The sequence below is a fragment of the Corella eumyota genome, chromosome 4, assembly GCF_963082875.1.
Source record: "Corella eumyota chromosome 4, kaCorEumy4.1, whole genome shotgun sequence".
NCBI lineage: Eukaryota > Metazoa > Chordata > Ascidiacea > Phlebobranchia > Corellidae > Corella > Corella eumyota.
The window spans coordinates 8,009,948-8,031,682 of record NC_137493.1 but is presented as its reverse complement, the minus strand read 5'-3'; the positions used below and the strand labels follow the sequence as shown (position 1 = coordinate 8,031,682).

The 21,735-nt window shown below is 26.4% G+C and overlaps 1 protein-coding gene across 4 annotated transcripts; it reads left to right on the top strand.

The window, feature by feature from the left end:
* Nucleotides 1-987: 987 nt before the first annotated feature.
* LOC145749611 (DNA repair protein RAD50-like) lies at nucleotides 988-20,999 on the top strand. 4 transcript variants are annotated; one of them, XM_082565430.1, is made up of 27 exons: nucleotides 988-1,208; nucleotides 11,256-11,369; nucleotides 11,443-11,564; nucleotides 11,864-12,049; nucleotides 12,150-12,282; nucleotides 12,530-12,739; nucleotides 13,142-13,298; nucleotides 13,610-13,812; nucleotides 14,084-14,215; nucleotides 14,327-14,407; nucleotides 14,479-14,630; nucleotides 14,926-15,126; nucleotides 15,244-15,419; nucleotides 15,651-15,772; nucleotides 15,974-16,104; nucleotides 16,407-16,596; nucleotides 16,937-17,063; nucleotides 17,161-17,249; nucleotides 17,571-17,707; nucleotides 17,982-18,153; nucleotides 18,344-18,457; nucleotides 18,697-18,824; nucleotides 19,051-19,179; nucleotides 19,430-19,611; nucleotides 19,730-19,869; nucleotides 20,162-20,295; nucleotides 20,525-20,999. In XM_082565430.1, exons 1-27 carry the CDS (start codon nucleotides 1,080-1,082, stop codon nucleotides 20,700-20,702), a joined length of 3,969 nt encoding a protein of 1,322 aa, XP_082421556.1. In that variant the 5' UTR covers nucleotides 988-1,079; the 3' UTR covers nucleotides 20,703-20,999. The 4 variants fall into 4 exon arrangements, with proteins under 4 accessions (XP_082421556.1, XP_082421555.1, XP_082421554.1 ...); XM_082565429.1 differs by lacking the exons at nucleotides 11,256-11,369; nucleotides 11,443-11,564; nucleotides 11,864-12,049; ... (21 more) ...; nucleotides 20,162-20,295; nucleotides 20,525-20,999 and adding exons at nucleotides 1,390-1,503; nucleotides 1,731-1,852; nucleotides 2,018-2,203; ... (21 more) ...; nucleotides 9,838-9,971; nucleotides 10,037-10,809; XM_082565428.1 differs by lacking the exon at nucleotides 988-1,208 and adding an exon at nucleotides 10,240-10,944.
* The last annotated feature ends 736 nt before the right edge of the window (nucleotides 21,000-21,735 follow it).

Below are 21,735 nucleotides of genomic sequence, written 5' to 3'. Positions count from 1 at the left end.
CGGATATTTTTATATCGGTTAATATATAGTTAAAACTGTATCACGGATATTTTTATATCGGTTAATATACAGTAAAACTGTATCACGGATATTTTTATATCGGTTAATATATAGTTAAAACTGTATCACGGATATTTTTATTAACATATTGTGTTATGTCCATTATCGATTTATTAAAATTTTCAAAATTGATTTTTTAGCGGGAGATCACTTTTAGTGAGCATTGGCATTTCATGCTATCTTACGGCTGCGGGAGATTTTTTACTTCCAATGTTATCAATTATGTTTTGTATTTTCTATATTGTTTGTACGCGATTTTTCCTATTTTGACTCTGCTTGAAATGACTCGCAATAGAACTTTTTGGTCAGTAAAAATATCCGTGATACAGTTTTAACTATATATTAACCGATATAAAAGTATCTGTAATACAGTTTTAACTATATATTAACCGATATAAAAGTATCTGTAATACAGTTTTAACTATATATTAACCGATATAAAAGTATCCGTGATACAGTTTTAACTATATAGTGGGCAATATAAAAATATCCGTGATACAGTACTGTTACGTAACAATAGACACAAAAATATCCGTGATAAAAAAATATCCATCAATATCCGTGGATATCCGGGTTTTACCCACACCCGCTTCAACAAAGATAAAACCAATAGTGGAAAATATTTCAATTTTGCATTATATGGAAAAAAATAAAAAGCAAAACAACTAAAAGCAATGTTTAATAAATTGAATAAAAAACACAACGAGTTTATAATATATTTCAATCTATATGTTAGTTTTTAATTTGTCATGGTTTAATTTTTATCCTAAACGAATGTATTTTTTAGGGGGAATACCCTATAAGTAAATATGGGGTTTTGGTTTTTAATTTTAGTAGTTTTTTTTGGCGTGGTTTATTAAAATTTTTGTTTATTTTTTACCTAGGTAAAAAGGGAAAAAAAGGTAAAAGGCGTTTTATTAGTACGATTTGACAATAACAAACCACTGCTAGACTAGGTTAGCTTTGGAAGATATATAGATCATCTTGATTCGTATAGGCCTTCTTTGAAAATTCTTAAAATGTCAATGATCGAGAAAATGTCGATCTTGGGGATTCGATCGTTTGGACCAGAGGATGAAAATCAACAAGTTATTGAATTTCAACATCCGTTAACCTTGTTAGTGGGACCCAATGGAGCTGGAAAGACTGTACGTTATTTACACAAAAAAATGTTTAAATTAAATATTACATTTTGGGTAAAAGTTATTTTAATAGTCGAATACTTAGGAATTGTTATAAATTGATTAATATAAACATATGTAAAATAGAACTTTTGTGCTCACTTAAGTATTATCCTACTTAAAATAATATTATTGGTTTTAATAACAGACAATCATAGAATGTTTAAGATATGCAACAACTGGAGATCTTCCAAACAACACACAAGGAGGCGGTTTTATTCATAATCCCAAGTTAGCCAAAAAGAATGAAATTCGATCTAAGGTTTATTTGTTGTTTGTAGTGATTAACACATATCTTAATTTTGCAATGTCAATTTGTTGCAAACTAAAATAGTTTTAATAAACTTTTTAAGTTTTAATTAAAAAGGATCTACTTACACAATTTTTATTTTAAAATGCATATATTCATGTTTTTTTTAAATGTTATTTAAAAATAATTTTAAAATAGTAAGGAGGCTTTTTTTCTATTTTATATCTTTACCATTTTAGGTCTCTTTAACGTGTAGAAACATTGAGGGTGACTGTGTTGAAGTTGAAAGACATATGAAGGCCATACAGAAGAAAGGCAAAGTTGAAAGAAGAACGTTTGACAGTTTATTTACAAAAACAGGGTAAGAGTTTATTTTGTTACAGCTTTAACAAAAAAAAAATTCTTCTTTTTCTTCTTTTATAGAAACACTTATAATAAAAGTTAACTATTTGTCTTTGTGTATTTTATTTAACTAAAAAGTGTTGTAGAATATATGTTTAAATTAACAACTGTTTTTAAATTTTAGAAATAAAAAGACAGTTTCAATGTCATCAAAAAATATTGATCTTGACAGTGAAATGGTTTTTGCACTTGGTGTCTCCAAACCAGTATTGAAAAATGTAATTTTTTGTCACCAGGAAGAAGCAAATTGGCCTTTTAGTCAAGGAAGCTCTGTTAAACAAATATTTGACGATATTTTTGAAGCCACACGGTAAGTTAATAAAACCTAAAAATTTATTTTTAACAAAACAATTGAGTTTTATACTTATTTAAAAATATCTTTAAGCTATATTATTGATTTTATCACCTATATTATTTATTATCTGAAAATAATATGGATAAACTAATAAAAAAGTAACAATTTAGTATTTTTTTTTTAATTAAAAATATTTTTGCAAAGGTATGAACAAGCAGTTAAAGAAATCAGAAAAATCCAAAAGATTCAAAATAAAAAAATAACTGAAGAGAAAGCTAATATAAAATTTCTTAAAATTAACAAGGAAAGGGCTGAAAAATGTCAAAAGGAATATGAGGTAAATGGTTAAAATTTAACTACTAAGTCAATATAATTTACCTTAAAAAAACAGGGACATGGGTTATTTAAAAAATTAAAAGTTATTTATTAACACAAAACAAACAAGAACATTCAGGCTAGCACAATAACTACAAAAATATATTTACCCCAAAATTAAAAATATGTTTTTATTTTTGTCATTTCATGTTGTATATATTATTGCACATAAATTTATTTAAAATTGTATTTTGTAAATATTATCAATATTGTGGTTTTTGCATGGCAATTAGAAATTGGAACGGCAATTAAAAATTGCAAAACAGAATGCAATTAAAGCTACTAACGAACTACAACCATTTAATGAAAAGTACAAGGAATTAGAATTAAAAAGATCTGAAGTTATGAAGTTAAACAGTGATCACAACTCCATGAAAAGCAGATATCAACAAATGATTGAAAAAGAAACTAAGCTAAAGGGCCGAATCAAACACCTATTTAAGGTTGGCAAAAGTATATTTACTTAAATTTTTGTTCAATAATATGTTTTATGACATAGACGTTTACATCAATTTTTCTTTTTAAAGTTTATGTGCATAATTTTTCGCAATAATCACAAAAAAGTCAGTTTTGTAATGTAACTAATAAGTTTAGTTGAATACAAATTTTTCTTATATTAGATATTTTTGCAGGAAAGTGATAGTCAATTTGCTCAACTGCAAGAAAACATTTGTCAAATTGTGAAAGCTAAAGAAGAGTCTCGAAACATATGTGAAGAAAAAAAAGTTGCGTTGCAACATAAAAGGGATAGTTTACCCGAGAAAAAAGTTGAACTTACTCTTAGTCTAGGTTCTTAAATAGATTTATATTTATAATTTGTTAAATTAACAAAAGAATAATATTTTTGTTTTGTTTAAACATTTTTTTAACTTTTCATGTTTAAGTGACAGTTTTAAAAAATAAAAATAAGCAAAACAATACAGTTGGACAATTTTTTCGTAAATAGATTGGAAATTTTTTTATTTTAGTTTTTTGCGTATTATTAAAAATAATTAAAAGATATACAATAATACATCTTGCAATAATTCAACGGAAAAAAATAACAAATTTAATTCATATTTGTTTATTTCAATTATTTTTGTTTCCACATTTTAGAAATAAATTATGTTTAGCTTATATCACATTTTTACTTTCTATTAATTAAGGTAAACAAAAACAAAAAGTTGAAATGGCAAACCAGCAAAAACAAGAAAGAGATAAAATGATTGTTAGGTGTCAAAAAGAATGTAACATCAAAATATCTGGTTTTTATGGTGAGGGGAGTTTAACCGAAGAACAAGTTATTGAATTTGAACAATCCTTTGCTCAATTTGTTAATGAAGAAGACTTGAATTTAAAAACAAAAAAGGTTAATATTGTGCATAAAAAGTAACCTAATAACCTATTTATTTTGAAATTTGTTGGTGTATTTGCCTAGTAATAAAAAACTTATTTTTATTAATAAAACTAGAATTTTTTTTCATTCCATTTATTCATTTGTTATAGTATGGCTATAATTGCAATAAATATTTCTATGTGCATTAAATCTTTATTTTTTTATTTAAAAATCCTATAACCTAAACACATATTTCATCTATTGTAATTAAGAAACAACTTGATGAAGAAAATCAGAAACAAGAAGAAGAATTAAAAATTTTGTTTCAAGCAAAAACTAAACTCGCAGAAAAAATTAAAAATAAGGAAGAAAATCTAAAAGATATTACCGTAAAATTTAACAAGGTCAATTTTTGTATTGTTACATTGTAACTTAGAATAACATTAGTTTTTTAGTACAATTTGCATTTATTTTAAAACTGTATATTTCTACTGTGTTAGCATTGGCTACTTATAGTAATACTATTTTAATAATACACTTTATAAATATTTATTTAATTCTATTAATTCAAAATAGAATGAAGCTGATTTTATTCAATTACAAGCTGCCATAGATAAGGAACAACTTTTGCAAAACAAATTAAATAAAGCAGTAAATACTAGTTTAAATCTTAAAAATTATATTATTTTTTAAATTGATTTTGTTATATGATAGTTTTATTTGTTAAATTATTTAATGCAACTTTTATTTTTTCCTCATTGAAATTAAATATATATTTTAAGAAAGAAGAACTGGAAATAAGCGAGAAATCAAATAACGTTAAGCAGTTGACAGAAAATATAAATGGTTTAAAACAACAAAAGTTACAAATTGGTCAACAGATTGAAGTTTTGGATTCTGAAATTGCAGATCTACAAACATTTGAAAGGTGTGGTAGTTAACTGTTTTAGTCTATTGAATTTTAACTTATTTTGTTGTTATGGCTTTGAAGTTGGGTTGTATATAGTGCAAAACTCTTTTATTTGTTTTCTGAACTGGCACAAAAGAAAATATTATGATAATGCTCATGCTAGAAGTATTGTATTCACTTGTTTCAAGAACCACAAGTTTTAAACATATATATGTCTAAATTTATATTTCAAATTCTGTTTTGTTTAGGACAAAAGTTAACCTGATGAAACAAGAGAAAATGACAAAATGCGAAACTATTCGAAAAATCAAGAAGAAGGTTGAAGGAAATTTAATTGAGGCTGGGTTAGGTACATATGATAATTTTCCTAATAAATTAAAAGTAGAAAAATGGATTCACCAAAAAGATGAAGAAATTTCAAAAAAACAAGCAGAACTAGACTCACAAAAGTAATGTCACCTATTATCAATAATTAATAAAATAAAATAAACATGACAATACATATTTTTAATACAGTAGGTTACATAATTTTTTAAAAGGTGACTTTATTTAGCTTATTATGTTTTACATTTTTTACACTCTGCATCACTATTAAACTATTAATTACCCTTTCAAATATTTTATAACATTATTTTTTTTTAGTTTAGGCTGAAGTTGGCGCAATACAAAACTAAACAAAACATTATTACAGAACAAATTAAAGAAAAACAAATAAAGTCAGAGAAATTAAATAAAGACTTGTTTCAATTATGTGGATCCCAAGATATTGATTTTGATATTTTTAAATTGGAAGCTGATATCAAATCACTGCAAGACAAAAAAGGTTTTTAATAGTTTTTTAGTACACTAATAACATTTAAATAAATTTCTCCAAGATAGATATGTTTTTGTAACCTGTTTTATTTATATACTTTCATGTGTTTGGCATAACAATGTAAATAAAAATGTGTTACTAGCAAAGAAACAGCAAACTATCTATAAAACCATATTGGTAAAAATTTTTTGTTAATATACAAATTGTTATTTAAATACTATTCAAAAAACATGTGCACTAATATGATTAAATAATAATTTTAGGGTTAACAAATGGAATACAGTATTTGTACAAGGAGTTTCTTCAGAATGTACAGGAGGATAAATATGATTGTAAATCAGGAATTGCATGTCCGCTTTGCAAACGACCCTTTGAAGAAACTTCGGTAAATATTAGTTATGTAATTTTTCTTTTGTCTAATTGTTTTTAAACAATTAAGTATTCTATGAATTTTTGTGCAAATTATTATAAAAATATTGGGATTTTTGTTGGTAAAGTAAGTCTGTTTTGTATATTAAACACTAAAATATAACTATTTTCTAACTTTTTTATTAGAAAATTGACGAATTAGTTAATGAATGGAGAGCCAAATTAGAACTTTTTCCAAGTAAGTTGGGGGCTCAGAAAACAGAATTGGAAAGCAAACAAAAGCAATATCAAGTTTTACTTGCCAACCAACCAAAAAAGTAATTTTAAAAAAAATAATGTAAAATTTTTGTTAAATTAATGCAAAAAAAGTAATTTTGATAAATTACGGTTATAAAGTACTTGTATGTTAAATATTATACCTTGTTGTTAATTTTCCACTGGTTTGTCACAAATAATTTTTTGACCTTATATTAGTTTAATAAAATAACAAGCTGGCAAAGGCATATTCCATGTATTTTATTGTTTTAGAACTGAATATCATCAATTGGTTAACATCGAGATTCCAGAATTAGTTATTAAAAATGAAAAGTTGTTATCAAAAATTTCTGATTATACGACATCTGTAAAAGTTGTTGAAAACAACTTAAGTTTATTAAACAAAGAAAATTTAAATGTAAAATCTTCTTTACCGGATGTCAATCATGTCGACAATTTGTTAGTAAGTTTAGTTTAATGTCTGCAATAAAAATAAGTGTTAAGTATTTAAAAAAGTTATTTTTAAATTGTTAACATTCAACTTTTAATTTAAAAGCTTTATGACACTTTTTAAATTCATATTTTGAGCGATTGGTAGTGTGTATGTTTGTTTTAAAACAAATGCAATTAAACAGTTAATTCGATTTGTTATGCTTTTTATCAAAATAGTCTTGTTGTTTTTTTTTAATTTTTGTAGGCTGAAGTTGAAAATATTAAAAAAGAAATAAAGAAAATTGAATTAACAATACTATCCAGGTCTTCAGATAAATCCTTAGATCAAATATCATCAGACAGAAAAACCCTTTCCAAAAAATTAAAAAAAAGTTGTTATATATTTATTTACTTATTTTTTAATTTGTAGTAAATACATTAGTAAAATGTTATCAAATAAGTCGAAATTTGATTTTTTCATATAATATGTAGGCTATACAATTTGTATAATCTTAGTTTAAAAACAATTTTTTTAAGTAAATGAAGACTTAGAAATGGTAAGTCAAAGTATTGAAGATCAAAAACAAACTTCACTTCATCTTAAAAATCAACTTATTTTATTTCAGGTAAGTTTCAAAAGCACATAACACTGCTAGTTGCAGCTTAAAACTGAATAGGGGTTAAAAATCAAAAATAACTGAGATAACATACAATTTACATTATTTTAGTTTTGGATGTTATCTAAGCTTTTAAAAATCTTATATTTTGCTACAAAATTTAAAAGTGTGCAATGATAGTATAGATTTATTGCTAAAGTATCATACCAATTTTATTTATTTTTTATTTTAAAAATAGTCTATAAATAAATACTGTTTTGTATTTTTTGTTAGGCGGAAAAGCTTCAATTAGCCACCTTCAAAGATCTATCAAACTGTGAACAATTTCAAAAAATACAAACTGCTCTAACTTTTAATTTGGAAATAACAAAAAAGGAAATTTTTGATGACAAAAATAAACTTGTTCTGTTAGAAAGGTTTTACAAGTTTTTTTCTTAATATTCTCTATGTACAAACTAGGGGTTAAACAAACCATAAATAAATTCTATTTACTTAAATTTATCTGCTTGTTGGGTATTGGGCTTGTTAGAGGAAGTGATTTTGGATAAAATAAAATGCTAAACTTGTTTTTGAATGTATTTTTAAGTGAACATTTTAACTTGGAAAAAAATCAAACAGAAAAAAAACAACTAATTAATGAAACATTAAATGAAATGATACAAAATGGACAGCAACTGCAGGAACAACTTCGGGAATTTCAGAAAACTGACAAGACAGTTAAACAATTTAAAGGGTCGGATATATCAGCTGAAATAATGGTAGTTTATGGTACAATTGCCTAAATATAAATTTTATTGATCTATTAATACACAGCACTCACTGCATTGTAATAGCCACTTTTAATTTAAACAATTATTAGTGATATACTTGTTTTATGCAGAAGGTGTCACGAGAAATTGATGCTGTACAAAAAGAGATTGATTCTTGTGATAATGAAATGAGAGAATTAACACAAAAAATTACAAACATTGATAAAGAATTATCTACTTGTGCGGTATGTACTTTTTTTAGATTTGTTAATTTGGCTGAATCCGTTTCTAAAAAAAATGTTTTTTTAACAACAGGTTAGCATTTTTTACAGATATCGGAAAAGATGTTAAAGGATTAATAGCTCAACCCACAGCTTTTTTACTAACACCTTTACATTCGGCCCCATCGTTAACAATAAATAAATTATGGTTTAATTTAACAGGAACGACAGCATGATTTGGATAATAATGTTGCATTGAGGGAACAGCAAAAGGACATAAAAGATGTTGTGGTTCAAATGCAGGAAATGGACGAGAAATTAAAAGAAATGGTTGCTAGTAAATTGGAAGAGTGAGTTAATAAACTCTCATTAAAATATGTAACAAAGAACTGTTTTTTAAAAAAAAGGTTATGCCCATTAAAAATAACTGTTTAGAAAAAAATTTATCATTTTTTTTAAAAACTTTACAGATATTTTGATGAGTTAAATCAACAAAAACAAAAACTACAAAAAAACGAACAAGATTGTGCTTTGGAACTGCGTATTTGTGAAGATAGAGTAAAAAAAAACCTCGAAGAACTTAATGAGAAGGATATTAAGTAAATATATTAATAAAAGTTGTTTGTTTTCATAAATAAAACCTTATCAATTTGTAACTTTATTTAAAAGGAATAATTAATTTAATAAAATGCGTTGAACCTCCTTTTTTTGGTACCTAGCTATGATTTCTATAGTTGCGATGTCTTCAACCACTAGAAGGCAGGGTTAGCTTAACTCAAGTTACCTTCCAATTTTAAGTTTAAATCATTAGGTATTTGTATTATCAATAAGACGAATTTATTTAGATTTGCTTCTATTAAATACAAAGATTGTTTAATTACCTTGACTACACTGGAACTGGCTCATGAAGATCTTATAAAATATAACAAAGCATTAGCTCATGCTGTTATAAAATATCACCAAATTAAAATGGAGGAAATTAATAGGATTATTAGGGAATTGTGGCAAGAAACTTATTGTGGAAAAGGTGATAAATGTCTGATAATTGTCACTATAATTAATTTTAAATCAATGTTTTAAATTTTAAGTGCTTAAAAATTTTGCATAAATCCGATCATTAAATTTTAGTCTATGCTGCAAAAGAATAAAATGCTAAAGCAAGTGATTTTTGCTATGTATATTAAATAGTTCTCTAAAAGTAAAAACTAGAGTAGTATTAGTGTGTTTTTTAGATATTGACTACATCAAATTAGAAAGTAGTGATGATACAGCCCCAGGTGCAGAAAAAAGAGTGTTCAACTACAGAGTTGTAATGCATCTAGGGGGCACTTCTATGGATATGAGAGGGCGCTGTAGTGCTGGACAAAAAGTAAGTTAAAAAAAATAAATGTACTTTTTTTGGCAAACAGCCTTACTTTTGTTACTCCATGTAAAATAATACTTAAAAAACTGTTGATTTTTGGCAAATCTAATTTAGGTTAGTACAGGATATTTTTTTCCTTAATAACATGCCTTTTTACTCTTTTAAAATTACTTTGTGTGTTTTACAAAAAACTATATATGCAAAATATGTTAATTCTATATGTTTATAGGTTTTAGCATCGTTGGTAATACGGCTAGCGTTGGCTGAAACATTTTGTATAAATTGTGGAATACTAGCATTGGATGAACCAACAACCAACCTTGATAAAGACAATAAAAAGGGTCTAGCAAAAGCTCTTATTAGGTAAAAAAACAAAAATTTGTTTTAACAGTTTTGATAATAATTTGTTCTCTTCTGTTTGTTTGCAGTATCATAGAATCACGAGCTGGCCAGCGTAACTTCCATTTAGTTATTATAACTCATGATGAGGATTTTGTTGATCTACTAGGACAATCTAACTATGTTGATCATTTCTATAGAATTAAAAAGAATGATCAAGGCAAATCTAGAATCATTAAATGTCGAATTCGATCTTTAGATTCATAATTAAATCGATATTAATTAGCCCTTGCTATCATCTACAGCTCTTAGTTTGTTTTTAAACATTAATTTTAGTCAAATTTTACTAAAAAGTGCAATTATTTTAATACATTATTTTTATTTTTTATGTATTTGTGTAGGAAATAATATAAAAAAAATTTCCAGCAAAGCTAAATTAGCAAGGGAACACTAAAGAAAAACATCCTTAAAATATTTGGTTATTTAATAGTTAGTTAAGCTGCACTAAGTTTAACGTACCAAGGCTGTAGGCTTGTAATGAGGATCTTATTTAATATTTAAAGTTTAAAACAATTGTTGAACCTTTAACTACGTTTAATTTTTTTTTTTGCTATCATTGTGTCTTTTCGCATGTTTAAGTCGTGTTTTATCCTCCCAACTATTTTATTTAGGGTAAAACCCTAAAGTGATGTAACCATGACGTTTACTTTTTTTCGCGCCCTTGCCGAGCTGCTTAGCGATTTTTTATTTTAATGTAAATGAAAACAACTTGGCTGTAAAAATAAAAGTAGCAGTTATTTATGTAATTTGTTGTTAAAAATTATAAAAATAAATTGAAGTTTATTTGGTTTATTTCGATAAACTAAAAATGTCTATGATCGAGAAAATGTCGATCTTAGGGATTCGGTCGTTTGGATCGGAAGATGAAAATCAACAAGTTATTGAGTTTCAACATCCGTTAACTTTGTTGGTTGGACCCAATGGAGCTGGCAAGACAGTAAGTGGTTCAGATTAAAACACATTTAATACTAAAATAAAATTTAAAAGGAAATCTATTTTTTTTCAAGTTAATCAGTTAAGCAATTTCATTTTTTTGTTTTATTTATATTAAAATTAAATTTTTACTCTTATTCTTTAATTTAATATTTATTAACAAAGGCTAATTTTTATTTTAAGTACGTATTTGTTATGAGTTAACTAAATCAAATATTGAACATTTAGTTTCTATATCTGACTATTATTTTTTTTATTTATTTGCACTTTTTCTTCTGACTTACCAAAAATGTAAATTAATAATTTTATTAACAGACAATTATAGAATGTTTAAGATATGCAACAACCGGCGATCATCCAATCAACACGAAAGGTGGAGCTTTTGTTCACGATCCAAAGATAGCCAACGAGAATGAAGTTAGAGCTAAGGTGAATGTGAAGTGTAGTAAATGCAATGTTTAAAATAACTTACAAACAAAAAAACTAATTTTAATTTTGACAGGTTCGTTTAAAGTGCAAAAGTATTCATGGACACTCAATATTAGTAGAAAGGGGAATGACTGCTATACAGAAAGCAAAAACTGTTCAGTTTAAAACTATGGATGGTGTCATTACTAAGATAAGGTTGAAATAAAATAATTTTTTTCACATTATTGAGTGAAATTTACAATCTAATTGGGTCTCATTTATATATACAGTTTACTACAAAACATTAATATTTATAAGCATTAATATATAATATACATTTTTTTAAATTAAATTTACCAAATTGTTGCTTTTATTTATAAACTTTTACTTATGTTTTGTTCTATTTTAGGTTTGTTTTTATTTTTTAAATTTTTGTTTGGAGTATTATATTTATATATTGTTTTCTTTTAAATATACTTTACTTGAGTTCTTTCATAATTTTTTAATATATTTAGAAATGACGAAAAGGTTTCAATTACATCAAAGTGTGCGGAACTTAACAGAGAAATGGTTTCTGCGCTTGGTGTCTCCAAACCAGTTTTGGAAAATGTAATTTTTTGTCATCAGGAAGAAGCTAATTGGCCTTTGAGCGAAGGAAAATCTGTCAAACAAAAATTTGATGATATTTTTGCAGCAACAAGGTAACAAGAAAATTTTAAAACATAAAATCAAAAAATCAACTTTCTATGATATTATTTAGTTGTTTTAGTATGTAACTAACAAGTTTTGTTATTTTTTAAGATATATTAAAGCACTTGATGAAATAAGAAAAATTCAAAAGAATCAGAAATCAGAAATGACAAAAGAAAATGTTGCGCTGGGTTATTTAAAAATCAATAAGGAAAGAGCTGAACAATGTCAGCGAGAATATGAGGTAGAAATATTAAAATTTGTGATTCTTTTAAAATAACAAAATTAATTTAAAACTGGCAACAGGGCTAGTGTTATTACAAATATTTTTCCTTAACTTGTTTTGCTTTTAGGTTATTTAATAACATAATACAAGTATTAACAATAAGTTGGTATAGAACTTGAAATATAAACTAAGACTATTTTTATTTATAAATTATTTGTTTTATCAATATACATACAATATTGTTTTATTTATTTTTTAATAATAGGAACTTACAAGAAAATTTGAGAATGCAAAGCAGAGTGCAATAAAAGCTGGTAATGACCAAAAACCAATACGCGAAAAACACAGAGAATTAGAATTAAAAAGAACTGAAGTAATGAAGTTAAATAGTGAGCATGGGTCTTTGAAAAGCAGACATCAACAAATGATTGATGATGAGAAAAAGTTAAAGGGTCGAATCAAACACATATTTAAGGTGATATAAATATGATTCGTATTTGTTTACTGTTAGTATGAGTGGGTAACTTCATTGCCTGAAGTAACATTAGTTATCTCGACCTAGGCGCGCGTTGTTTGTTGATGTTTAAAATATTATTTATTGTAATTGCTTAATAATAAAATTGTTGATTGGTTTTTAGTTAAGGTGTTCATAAAGTTTATAGCCCCTCAATTAAACGCGCAAAAGCGTAGCACAGATGGTTTAAACTTGGGATCTTTTTAGAGAAGTCAATTGATTAACCACTACACCTCTTAGCTAATTTATAAACTTTAAACCTTCAATAAATGCATATTGAACTAATAGTGCATATAAAGGAAATAAGGAAATTAAATGTTAAATTTGCCTATTTTAGAGTGAATTCTGGTTTGTTTATTTCAGGGAAGTGACAGCCAACTAGCCCAACTTCAAGAAAATGAAGGTCAAGATTTGGAAGCAAAAAAAGAAAAACAAAATAAATGTGAGAGAAGAATTGTTCCACTGCAGCAGAAAATGGCCGAATTATCAGACAAAAAAATTCAACTTTCAGTTAGCCAAGGTAATATCAAAGTTTTCCTTTATTAATCGCAAAAAAAAAATATTAATTGTTTTAATTATGTTTTTTTTATCATTAAAGTTCAAAAATTTAGGTTTTTGCTTTTTTTTGCACTTAAATGTAAGTAAAAATATAAGTGATATAAAAAATTTAATAGTGCAGTAAAAAAGAAAAATACATTTAGTTTTTTTTAAAACATGGCATTGTTACATTAACAACAGTATTTTTATTATTCTCAACTAACATCTTTTCTTTATTATTGAAATTATTTCATAACCTATTTAAAACTTGAATCAAAAATTCTCTAATCGCAGGTAACATGGAACAAGAAGTAAAAATGGCAGACCAGCAAAGACAAGAAAGAGATAACATGATTGTTAGATGTAAGGAAGAATGTAACATCGAAATATCTGGTTTTTATGGTGAGGGGAGTTTAACCGAAGAACAAGTTATTGAATTTGAACAATCTTTTGCTCAATTTGTTGATGGAGAAGACCGCAATTTTAGAACAAAAAAAGTAAGTGTTTAAATATTGAGTGTCAACATGACAGAATGTAGCTTGAATTTCAAGTAAATAGGCCAAATGTCTAATATGTTGTCTTAGCATGGCCATTATTTATAACTTTATTTTATCTGTTATATATACTTGGCTATAAAATAGTGACAAATATATTTTTTTAACGCTGTTTTTATTATACTGAATATGAAAAAATGTTGTATAAGACACAATACTATAAGTTTTAACCTGTTTTTTTTTTTAATTTAAATTGTGTTATTTTTAAATTTAGATTCAACTTCATACTGAAAATCAGAACCGAGAGGAAGAGTTAAAATCTTCATTTCAAGTAAAGACTGAACTTATAGGAGGAATGAAACATAAGGAAAAAAATCTCAAGGAAATAACCTTCAAATTCAACAAGGTTTAGATATTAAATTTTTATTGTATTGACTCATTTATAAACGCCTGTTAGCATACAAGATAATGTTACATAAGCTATTTATTATTTTTACTCTATTTATTTTTTAAATAGAATAAAGGTGATTTGGCAAGGTTACAAGCTGCTGTAGATAATGGTCAACTTGATATTTTGCAAGAAAAGTTAAATAGAGCGGTAAGTGTTTAAAAAAAATTTACTTTATCATTTCGACATTTTCTACTAAATGTAAATTTTTTTTTCTATAGCAAGAAGAACTTGAAAGAAATGAAAAATCTAATAATGTTGAGGAATTAAAAGAAAATTTAAACCATCTTAAGCAGCAAAAATTAAAAATTGGTCGACAAGTTGATGATATGGACTCTGAAATTGCAGATTTACAAAAATCACAAGAAGCAAGGTATTTTGATTTGTTATTTTATAACATCATACTGGTTTTTTAAAGGATTGGAATGTCTTACATGTCTATTATGACACCATTTCACAACTAAAAATTTAAAAATTTTTCATAGTGTATTATACAAAAAAAAACTAACAAAAATTTAGAAAAAAATAAATATTTGTTTTAAGTTTTAAAATTACCTTTGATATTATTATATGAAATTATTGTTACCCCTCCTTAGCTTTGCTATATCAAACGTACTGAGATACCTAATAACACTGCCATTGTTTAGTTTAATAACTGTTTTGTTTAGGACAAAAGTTGACTTAATGAAAAAGGACAAAATGACTAAATGTGAAACAATTCAAAGAATCAAGAAAAAGGTTGAAGGAAATTTAATGGAAGCTGGATTAGCTTCATATGATGATTTTCCCGACAAGTTAAAAGTAAAAAAATGGATCCACATAAAAGATGAAGAAATTTCTGGAAAACAGGCGGAACTAAACTCACAAAAGTAAAATCTCTCTTAAATCATTTAAAAAATCTGTTGTGGCCTACACAGCTATTAAATTAGGTTAACAAAAGTTTGCTTTACTAAAAAATTTTGACAATAATAATTTTTTTAATTTAGGTCACATTTGACCCAATACAAAACCGAGCAAAAAATTGTCTCGAGACAAATTGAGGAGAAACAAATAAAGTCTGAAAAATTAGATGAAGACCTTTTTGAATTATGTGGATCTAAGGATATTAATTCTGATATTAAAAAGTTAAAATCAGATATTAACTCAATGCAAGACACCAAAGGTAATATTTTTAAAAATAAAAGTCAATTGTCTAAGATTGTCCAATTTTTCTAAACTTTGGTAAATAATTTGCCTTTTGGATTGTATTTTCTTTTACATTTTTACCTATTATGGGTGACTTGACGGCAATGAACACCGATCTAGAATCTCTTAAAATAGTTTTGGGGCTCAAAAAGTTTCAAGAACTGTTTTTATGTAATAAATTATTACATTTATTTTGTAATTTTTTTAGGATTAACTGATGGAATACAATACATGTACAAACAATTTCTTCGTGATATGCAAGAGGATAATTACGATTGTAAATCAGAAATACCATGCCCACTTTGTCAAAGACTTTTTGAAGAAACTTCAGTAAAGATTTGTTCAATTAATTTATAAATAATAAGAATAACACATAAATCTTATTCTTAAAAAATTGCAATTTTTTTTATTTCTATTTTAAATATTTACTTTTATTATTGTTTTTTAAAATATCAACCTGAAAAACTAATGATTAAATCTGTTAGACTTACTAGAGTCTTGAATATTATTTTTATACATTAAATGTTTTAGGAAATTGATGAGTTAGTTGATAACTTGAGAACAAAATTAGAACTTGCTCCAAGTAAGTTGGTTGCTCAGAGAAAAGAATTGGAAAGCAAGCAGAAAAGATATCAAGTTTTAATTGACAACAAACCTAAAAAGTAAAACCATTCTTTTGTATCAAATATATATTTACATAAAAAAATTATTTTGGATTTATTTTTCCTGCTACATATTTGTTTTGTTTTAATATTTGTTACAAATATTAGTTTAAGTTAATAAACTACCAATACAGCAAGTTCTTAATATGCTTAACCAACAAGGACATCTAAAATGTAAGCTTTTATAAGGTTATAAAGTTGAGCTTCTTTATCAGAGATATTATATTAACTACAATGCCTTAATACTGGTCTACAAGCTAAATTATTTTTTGTATAACCAACATATTAATTATTGTTTTCAGGACTGAGTATGATTATTTAGTTAACACTGAGATTCCAAAATTAAGAAATAGAAATGAGGAATTGTTATCGAAAATTTCTGATTTTACAAAATCTGTGGACGTTATAGAAAACAGTTTAAGTTTATTAAACAAAGAGAATGCAGATGTAAAATCGTCTTTACCAGATGTCAATCAAGTTGACAATTTGTTGGTAAGTTACAGTATATCTTTTTCAGTAATTTACATAAATTTATTTAATATGAAAGCATTGGGAATCAAAACCATAATTTAAGGTAGTTCCCAGTACCTTAACTGCTATGGTTTTGCTTGCCAATTTGTTAACTGTTAAGACTTAATAATGTAACTTAGATTTGTTTATTAAGCAGTTATTAAAAAATATATATGTTTTTGTGAATAAAAATAAGAATAAATTTGTTTGTAAAATGTCAGTGAAAACAATAATTTTTTTAAGGGTATTATAATGCTTTACATGATTATTTGCTATCTAGTTGTGTCTCTTCTACTTTTGTTTTTCATATTAATTAATATAGGCTGAAGTTGAAAATCTTGAAAGAGAAATAAGAAGAATTAAATTAAGAATTCCATCCGGGTCTTCCAATAAATCCTTAGATGAAATTACAACAGAAAAAAGGGAACTTACCAGACAATTAAACAGAGGTTGCTAATTTTAGTTGTTTTGGGTATAGTGCTCAAACAGAATAATACATAAACTAGTTCAATTTTATGGATTTATAATTACTATTGTTTGTTATAGTAAATGAAGAGTTAGAAAAGAAGCGACAAAGTATTGAAGATCAAACTGAAACGTTACATCATCTTAAAAGTCAAGTTCATTCAATTCAAGTAAGTTTAATCAAGTTTACCAAAGATGGTTGTTACCTAAAAAACGTTGAATACATTTTTTTTAAAGCACAAAGGGGTACCACAGCTATTATACTTTAAATTCATGATAATAATAGTTAAGGACAATTTTTTGAAAATTAAATGGACATTTTTCAGAAAAAAGGTGGGTTAAAGGGATTTATCAAAAAAGTTTTCATGTCAATGAAATGGAGATATTGGGCGTATGCTTTCAGTAAACCATTTAAGACTGGGATAGTAAAATTTAAGATGTCCCCATTTATTGCAATATAAATGTAAAAAAATTGTTTATTATTTAAATAGGAAAGTAAACTTCAATTGACAACTGATCTTCAGAAATGTGAACAACTACAAGAAATACAAACTTCTTTTACTTCCGATATCAAAAGAAATAAGATGGAACTTCTGGATGACAAGAAAAAACTGGAACCGTTGATAAGGTAAGGTTACATTTTTTTTGGATTTACAGTTATCATGTTTTCTGGAAGGTGGTGTAGTGGTTTGAGTACTTAGCTTCACCATTTATGTTCCTAGGCTCATTTGCTTTTATGCTGTGGTGTTTCTTAGTAAGGTGTGCTATCAACGCCAACAGTATACAATTTTGCTAACCTAAAAAACTATTGCGTGTTAATATTCTAGGTGCTCAATTATTGCCTTTCATGACTGCTTAAACACTTTGTATTGTTTGTTCATAATTTGCCTTACATTTTAAAGTGAGCATGCAAAGTTAGAAAGAATCAAAAAAGAAAAACAGAAACGAAATGAGGATAAATTAAATGAAATGATAAGGAATTTAAATAAACTGCAACGCCAACAACATGAATTTCAAGAAATTGACAAAAATGTTAAACAATTTAAGGAGTCAAACATGCCGTCTAAAATACAGGTTATTAAATTCTTTTTTAAGGTTATTTTAAAAAAGATCTGTTTTAAATCGACAAAAATATTTTAAAACTTATTGGCCAAAATTTAGTCAGTTTTTTAGAAGAACAGAAATGATAAAATGTATTATATTTATTTTAAACACATTTTGTTTAATAAAATTCATGTGTTAATATATTTTTTTTATGTTGCAGAAAGTGGCGCAAAAAATTGATGCTGTCCAAAATGAAATTGACTCATACAAAAATGAAGTTGAAAAACTAACAAAAATGGTTGCAAGCATTCATAAAGAATTATCAACATGCTCAGTAATCAAATTATTGCTACATGATAATATACATATTTACTTGTCTATGTGCTAAAATTTAAGTATATTTAAGTAAGAGCCTAATGAATTATTGTAGTTATGTTGTTAGCCAGAAATTATTAGGTTGATAATATACTAAACAGTTAAACATGTAGAAAACTGGTTTGTGGTAACATGAACTGCACAATACAATAAAATCTTAGGTTGTGATGAACAACAAATTATGCTTGAAATTTTCAGGAGCGCCAGCGTGATTTGGATGATAATGTTGCATTAAGGGAACAGCAAAAAGACATCAAAAATGTTGAAGTTCAAATACAGGAAATGGGTGAAAAATTAAAAGGAATGAACGCAGATAATTTGGACGAGTAAGTTGATCAAAATGTTTAATTTTGCAGAATTTATTGTATAGTTTAATATTTAACAGACTTATTTAACCATATGATAATTAATCCCTCAAGAGTTTGGTGTATTCAAATAAACGAATAAAATAAAGTGGTCACATAAGTTTGTCAAGCTCCAAGTTGTTGTCGGGTTGTGTTGAAAATGACAAATTGTTAATGTTTTGAACATAATTTTAAACTAAACTTGCAGTGAAGGAAGAAAGCTGAGCAAACGAATCCACGAACTTCAAAAAGATGAACAACATCATATTTCCAATCAGGAATTCTGCAAAACTGAGTTGAGAAATAAAAAGAAAGAACTCAATAAAGATGACTTTAAGTAATAAGCTATTTGTATTTGTTTGTAAAATATTTTCTAAACACATTTTAATTTTGGATTCTAATGAAAGTAGTTTAATTTTAGTATTCAACATTTGGTTACATATTTTTATAATTATTTTAATTTAAACATAAATTGGTAGCAAGTGTTGTAGCTAGGGCATTTCTCATAACAGTTTTTTGATACCTAACGGATAGTGGTTCGATTCCCACTGCTTTTATCATTACTTATTACTAAGATTATGTTTTAGATTTGCTGATGATCGTTACAAAGCTTGTTTAATTAATTCGACCACACTTGAACTAGCTTCTAGTGATCTTGGAAAATATTACAAAGCTTTAGACCGGGCTGTGATGAGATTTCACCAAATCAAAATGGATGAAATTAATAAAATAATTCGCGATCTCTGGCAAGAAACTTACAGAGGAAAAGGTAAAAAAAAATATAAGTAAAATTTTATACAAAATTCCTAAAAAATAATTTTTTTGTGTATCAGTACTGGAATTACAATTTAATTTAAACAAAATTTATAAAACAAGTTTTATTTTAGATATTGATTACATCCAGATAGAAAGTAGTGATGACACTGGGTCAAATATAGGAAGTAGAAGAGTGTTCAACTACAGGGTTGTGATGCACTCTGGGGACACCTCCATGGACATGAGAGGCCGCTGTAGTGCTGGACAAAAAGTAATTCACAACAAGTTTTTTCTAATATGTCTTTGTTATATTTTGGTCACGGTATTGGATTAAAAGCTAAAGGTTTCAAGGTCAAGCCGCAGCATTGCCAAACTACTTTCTTTGTGCCCAGTTTTCATGTAACAATAGCACACCTTTTTCTAATTAAATTACAGGAAACTATCATCTTAGGTGTTATAAAAACAAAAAATTATTAAATTTTAAATTGTTGTGGTTTCTATTTTTTCTAAATTGTTGTAAAAAAAATTTATTTTTAAATTATGCATAGTTCGATTTTTAATAGGTTTTGGCATCGTTGGTGATACGACTTGCATTAGCTGAAACATTTTGTATAAATTGTGGTATATTAGCATTGGATGAACCAACAACCAACCTCGATCGTGATAATATCGAGAGTCTAGCAAGAGCTCTAGTTAGGTAAATGTAAATAACTTACTGTACTAATTGTTTATTAAGTGTTTCTAATATACACATTATTAATTGGCATAATGTAGTGAATAGAACAATTATCGATTTGATTCTCACTGCTTTTATGTCGTAGCACCCTTACGGAAGGCGTTTAAACAGTCTAAGCTTTAAAGCAAAAAAGCACATGCTTTGGTTTTTTTAGTATCACATGCTTTAAATTCAAGTTTTTTCTATAAAGTATCATAGAATCCCGAGCAGGCCAGCGTAACTTTCAGTTAGTTGTTATAACTCACGATGAGGATTTTGTTCATCTCCTTGGACGATCAAGCTATGTTGACCACTTCTTCAGAGTGAATAAGGACGACCGGGGCAAATCTAGAATTCTAAAATGTTTGATTAGAACTTTAGATTCTTAAATATTGACTGTCGGTTGGTAGGTATTAGCTCATTTTAAAGCTTATCATTAAATGACAGTGAAACTTAAATTTTGTTTTAATGAAAAGCTTGTATCTGTCCCCCAACAATGCTGCTGCAAATTTGTTTTTTTTAATAGATGTTTTTTAATTTATTTGCTGCTTCGAATTGCCGTTTAAGTTTTTGCAATTATTTGAAAAGTGTTCCAAGTAATATTTGTGGAAAGTTAATGTTTATACAATTTTTCGTGTGTAGGTTTTGTTCTGTTTCTAATTAATTAAAATATTACTTTGCAATAATGCAACAAAATAAGATCTTACTTAACTCTTTTGACTCAGCAAAGTAAAAGTTTTTGCATTTTGATGGTTAAGTGATGGTTGGGTAAAAAAAATATTAAGTTATTTTATGGAAAATAGAATTGGAAAGGGTTGTCAGGGGAATAGTTAAAATAGGCAGTAAAAGTTATAAAGGTATTACAAATTATAAAAAAGTCTTTATTTTATGCAAAAAATGCACAACCACATAAGTATTGTGATCAAAATGTTGTTTATCTAAAAATAAAAAAATCGTTTTGGAATTTAGGAACAAATTAAAATTCGCTCAACCGTCGTTACGCGTGACTTGACTCACATGTAAATTGTGATATTGACGTAATGACAATACCTTTTCCTGTTTATTTTTAACTTTATCTGGTTGTTTTTATATCGCCATAAATTTTCGTTAGTGCAGGTCACGATTTCATTTGCGTAGTCTGCAAGTTAAGTTTTTCTAGTAAAACTAGTTGAAGCCTATGCCCTATTTACAAAACCAAACTGAAAAATCTCGCGGCGTTGTCACTTGTTAGGTTGCTGTTAAAAAGTTTGCTTATAAGATCCTAATTGATTTGGTTTACGTTTGTTTAAATAAAAAAAATTTAAATGTTTTTTTTAAATTAAAACTTTTACTTAAATGCCTAAATAAATTTGGAATTATGCTTTAAAAAATTCCGAAAAATATAATATGGTTTTTTGATCTAAAAAGTAACACGTTTTTATA

What these genes read in the sequence shown, in the direction of transcription:
- LOC145749611 (XM_082565430.1), top strand. Translation starts at nt 1,080, where the DNA reads ATGTCAATGATCGAGAAAATGTCGATCTTGGGGATTCGATCGTTTGGA. An exon ending in GGTGTCATTACTAAGATAAG is followed by an intron (nt 11,565 to 11,863) that starts GTTGAAATAAAA and finishes TAATATATTTAG; the next exon opens with AAATGACGAAAAGGTTTCAA. An exon ending in TACCAGACAATTAAACAGAG is followed by an intron (nt 17,064 to 17,160) that starts GTTGCTAATTTT and finishes TGTTTGTTATAG; the next exon opens with TAAATGAAGAGTTAGAAAAG.